The 4,744-nt window shown below is 33.1% G+C and overlaps 2 protein-coding genes across 2 annotated transcripts in view; one reads left to right on the forward strand and one right to left on the reverse strand.

Annotated features, from left to right (window-relative positions):
- The window catches only part of pkia (cAMP-dependent protein kinase inhibitor alpha), a 5,447-nt gene extending 2,577 nt beyond the window's left edge, over nucleotides 1-2,870 (forward strand). The window contains exon 3 of the mRNA XM_024279650.2: nucleotides 918-2,870. Coding sequence (XP_024135418.1) covers nucleotides 918-994 — 77 coding nt within the window. The 3' untranslated portion in view covers nucleotides 995-2,870. The remainder of the gene's footprint in view (nucleotides 1-917) is intronic.
- Nucleotides 2,871-3,807: 937 nt separating this feature from the next.
- Nucleotides 3,808-4,744, reverse strand: part of bco1 (beta-carotene oxygenase 1) — a gene marked incomplete in the record, with an annotated part of 7,373 nt that continues 6,436 nt past the window's right edge. The window contains 2 exon segments of the mRNA XM_024279673.2: nucleotides 3,808-4,578; nucleotides 4,658-4,744. Coding sequence (XP_024135441.1) covers nucleotides 4,424-4,578; nucleotides 4,658-4,744 — 242 coding nt within the window.

The raw sequence follows: 4,744 nt of genomic DNA on the forward strand, positions 1-4,744 counted from the left end.
TTACTATCATTCAAAAAAATACATTGTTGTATTTTTTCTAGAAAAAATAACATTTTTTTTATGTTTTAAAACTTGCACATTAATTTCATTGTATTAAATCAACCTAAAGTTGTTTCTAAAATATTTAAATTAATTTTCTGTCTGTAATCTTTTGCTTCAGTTTTTCATAATACAGCATATAAATGAAGCTACAGATGCACATAGGTTACATTTAGACGAAAAAAAGTCCTCTCACTATTTATGTCTATGGAGTCCTGGCAATGAAAGGTGGACTTATAACAACATGGGTGTCGCAATATCCACATTATGTTGTTTTTTGTTCTTAAAATTTCAACCTAAATCTTTCCACAGGTAATAAATTAAATTACACTTAATCATTTTTTATAAAACACTTTTTTTATTTTAAATAAATCAATAAGTAATTACACATAGTATGTTTTATTGAAATTTTCTTATCTTAAATAAATAAAATAAATAAATAAATAGACATAGTTTTTATTGAAATTTTATTATCTTAAATAAATAAAATAAATCAAAATTAACACGGGATTCTGTATGGGCTGAAAGAAAAGATCAAATTTCATGAAATAATGTTTTATGAGATTAATCAATAATCAACAAGCACTTCACTTTGCTGTTGGGAATTAACAAAAAATCATTTAATAATAATATATATATATATATATATATATATATTATTTTTCATAATATATTATTGAAATAAACCAACCAACTAACCAATCAATCAAATATAGTTTTTTCTTTTGCAAGATTTTTTTTTTAATTTCACAATAATAATTGAATTCCACACAGTTACCATCACATGAGCTAGCATTGAAAGGAACATCCAGAATTAAACTGTACTCCAACTTTCCGAACTTAACTCTGACTTTGTGACTCTCTTGTGTGTCCATCAGAGGAAGAGGAGGGAGAATCTGAGAGCAACCAGGACTCTACGGCCAAAGACGAGGAGGTTCAGGCTGAAGACGGTTGACCTGCAGGGATCCTCGTGCACCTTTAAGCCGTCCAGAGTGGTTTCAAATCTCCGGCCAGTCCTCTATGCAGCAAAACCATAACCCCATTGCTGTTTCTTTCATAAACGTCCATCAGAAAAGCCTCTTTTCCTCACTAGCTTCCCTAATCTGCTCCTCCAATCAGAACCACCTCCTCTTCTTAGTAGGCGGAGGAGCGTTTTTATTTGAGTACGTTTACGGTCAACCACAGATGAAACACTGAGGCATCATTTTCCCTCTTCAGTGTTGGATTTTCATACTTGTCTTGTTATTGAACTCAGAATCTTTACTTTATGGTGCAAATAATCTCCCAACTGCATTCAAGTGTTTATGTGGCAAACTGTCAGATTTGATTTTTAACTTTAAAATCAAGTTCTTCTCTCTATTTTGCAAGTTTTAAAGGTCAGTACACAGAATGTTGCACACCATCGTGCATTTTGAATATTTTATTGACCGGCCAAAGAGCTCGTTCTTATCGGTTCATCGTGAACAGTTGGAGTAATTGATTGATCATGATAGCAGCTGCTCTTTTGAAGCAGTGGACTTGTTTTACTTTAGTACACTGATCAACCTGAGGGAGGATATCTGTGAACATTGAAGTGCAGCTGGGAATTTCAGAGTGTTGTGGTGTACAAAATGAAGAATTCGTTTTAAGTTTTTACTTGGTTTGTTTTAGTTCCTCCAGACCAGAGGTCTGCGACATGAGGCGCCGGAGCCACATGTGGCTCTCTGGTTAAAGAAAAACAAAGATGTTTTAAAAATACCTGAAAAAAATAGACGGAAGCAAGTAAAAAAAAAAAAAAAATTAATACATCACTCTGTAACCATATTGTTCCAATAATCAATCAAGCGGTTCAGTTTTCTATAATTTAACAAAGTTGGAATAAAACATTTTGACAGATTTTTGAGCATCATGTTCCAGAGAAAATCCACTAGAAGCTTATAAACCCAATCAGAATTCATACTTAAGGCAGATTATCTAATTTTGAACAAATTCAAGGATTTTAAATGGTTAAAAAAATACGGAAAGGGTCACTTAATTTGCTCTAATTTAATTTTTGTTAGTTAGATTTACAAATTTCTGGTAGAAATGGTAATTTGTTTTTGTCTTTTACATCACTGCTGATATTTCACTGCATTCATCACATTTAGATCATCCTATGTAGCGCTGGGTGTCTTTTATTTTGAAAGGAAGTCATGTGAACCTCTGTCAGAAGCTATAAACGATTGAATTAAAAAAAAAGGTTATTTTATTTATATAAAAGCTTATTTATGTTTATCATAATACGAATGACATACATTCAAACCCTTGTCTCATACTGGGTTGTGGTCAGTGATAAATTGATCTTTTAAGGTTTAAAGGTTGCAGATCCCTGCTCTAGACTCTTTCTTACTCTTCAGACTCTACTATTCAAGTATAACTCAATGATTAAAAGTGTTGCAAGAAGAATCATGAAGGTAAAAGGTTTTTTTTTATAGAAATATAAAAATATTTTCAGAATTCTTTTATTTTAAAAATGTGTATTTGCATGTCACTCTGAGGTCATGTTATGATCATAAAGCTACAGCAATGCATAGTGGACTTCTTTTCAAAATTCCTGAATAAACTGTTTTCTTGACTAATTTGCACTTCATCTAAGCTTCCCCACATCCATGTGAGTGTGTTATTGTGATCAAATAAACTGTGATTTGTATTTGTATTATTCCGAAGACAATAATTTGTTAATGATGATAAGAAAAATTGCACTAAAAGCAGAACTGAAGTTTGTTTTGTTAATACTTCTTTTGTCTGCTGCAATAATTACTTGGATTTTTGTTCATCTGTCTTTTGAGCCTTTTCATAATAAAAAATAAAAAATCAATTTGTAACATCTGACTTCTATATTATCTTGTAACATCCATGAAATCTATGTGGCTGTTATAAAAGAAAGCAAACTCACTGTTGCCCTCTGGTGGTCAACTGGCAACACAACAGCAAAATAAAGTGGATATATTTTTTCTTTTTTATTTACTTTTTTTGTTGGATCCATGTTAGGTTTAAACAACCTGAAAGATTTCTCTGAAAGAATGATAATAGAGAGGCCAGTTCTTAAATCAGATTTTAGTTGCACAAAGAGAACAGGCAGAGAATGTTGAAACCAGACTCTACTCTGCTCTCCAGGCCCTCCATAGAAATCCTCTTTTATAGCTAGATCATCAATTTATCATACATTTGTGATGGTTGATGATGGTTCTCCAAGTTCTTCATCTCAGCTACTCATAATCTTCATCTCAGCTCCCGTTTGTTGATATGTGAGTTGTACATGACATCAAGCAGTTAAGAGAGGAAGATTAAAGACAGAGAAACACAATGTATGTACAACCCTAACAATCTACTATGCTAAACAGCAGCTAAGTGTTGTCGTATTTCGTAAAATGTTGGACATATATTATATTCAAAACAATCCATCCACTCATCTCCTCTTCTTGGTTTGTTCTATGCAGCCTTGTGAATGTTGCTGGGGCCTATCACGTCTATTACAGAATAGAGGCAGTGGAGATCCCTGGACAATTTGCCAGTCCACTGCAGGGTCATTCAAGAGAAGAACATGCAAACATCACACAGAAAGTGAAACTAAGGCTTTTAAAAATGCTAAGCAGCAGGAGAACTTTAAAGTTAAACCAAAAAGAAAAATGTTTCTATGCACTTTTAATGCTATTTTTCAACGAATGATGTGTTTTCATTTTTGTTAAATGATTTCTATAAAGTTATTCTGATGCACAGTGAATAAATTATAATTCATTTTGTAGATTTTGAATAGTTTGGTTGGACAGTCATGGTGTGAGTCAGGATGTTTAGAAGTTTTTGCATCAAAAACTGCATTCTTTTTAAAGGCATCTTGCAAAAGCAGCATAAACTTTCACACAACCACGTTCTCCATTGAGATGATGTGGTACAGGATGACTTTTAATTTGAAAGGAAGTCATCTCAAAGTGTATAAATGATTTCATATTTAGAAAAAAAGTTAGTTTCTATTGCATAAGGGTGCATGGCTGAAACATACAATTACAGGATTTTCAAATACAACTACAAGGATATACAAATAAAAATACTATTTTACCATTTCTACTAAACACAACTCTGCATAACATGAATTAAAGAAAATACTCGTGTTTATTTATGTTTATTTAGTGGCTTGAATCTGGTTCAGAATACAGAAATGAAAGCAGAAGCACTTTAAAATAAATGAAAATAGAAGGTGAATGTATAAAAACAGTTCAGGTATGGTAGATAATAATGAACACAATCCTGTAGGCTAGTATAAAAATGCAGAAAACCATGTGAATACAGACAGGAGTGACTGTTAAAAAAGGGAAACCAGTAAGTAGATAGTCCTAAACTTTTTGCTTTCAAATCTACGAACATTTCATTATTTGGCGTGCGGGATGAAAAATCCGTGCATGTCTCTGTGAAGCTCGGTGTTCACGTACGCTCGAGCTACTTCTTTAAACGTTTTACCATCGAGGATCAGGAGGAAACCAGACTGACCCGGTATACAGTTGATGACTGCGATCAGGAGGACTCCTACAAATAATGCACAGAAAGAGATCTTAAAAGACTTCATGGCAAGTTTGAAAGGTTACAAAAAAAAAATCAGACGTACCATCATCCTCTGACTCTCCGTTTGGTCTGGGGACGAACACCGGCTCTGAAGGCCAGCAGTTCTCCTCACTCCAGTAAACCATTTTTT

This window comes from Oryzias melastigma, linkage group LG20, assembly GCF_002922805.2.
Source record: "Oryzias melastigma strain HK-1 linkage group LG20, ASM292280v2, whole genome shotgun sequence".
NCBI classification, from domain to species: Eukaryota; Metazoa; Chordata; class Actinopteri; order Beloniformes; family Adrianichthyidae; genus Oryzias; species Oryzias melastigma.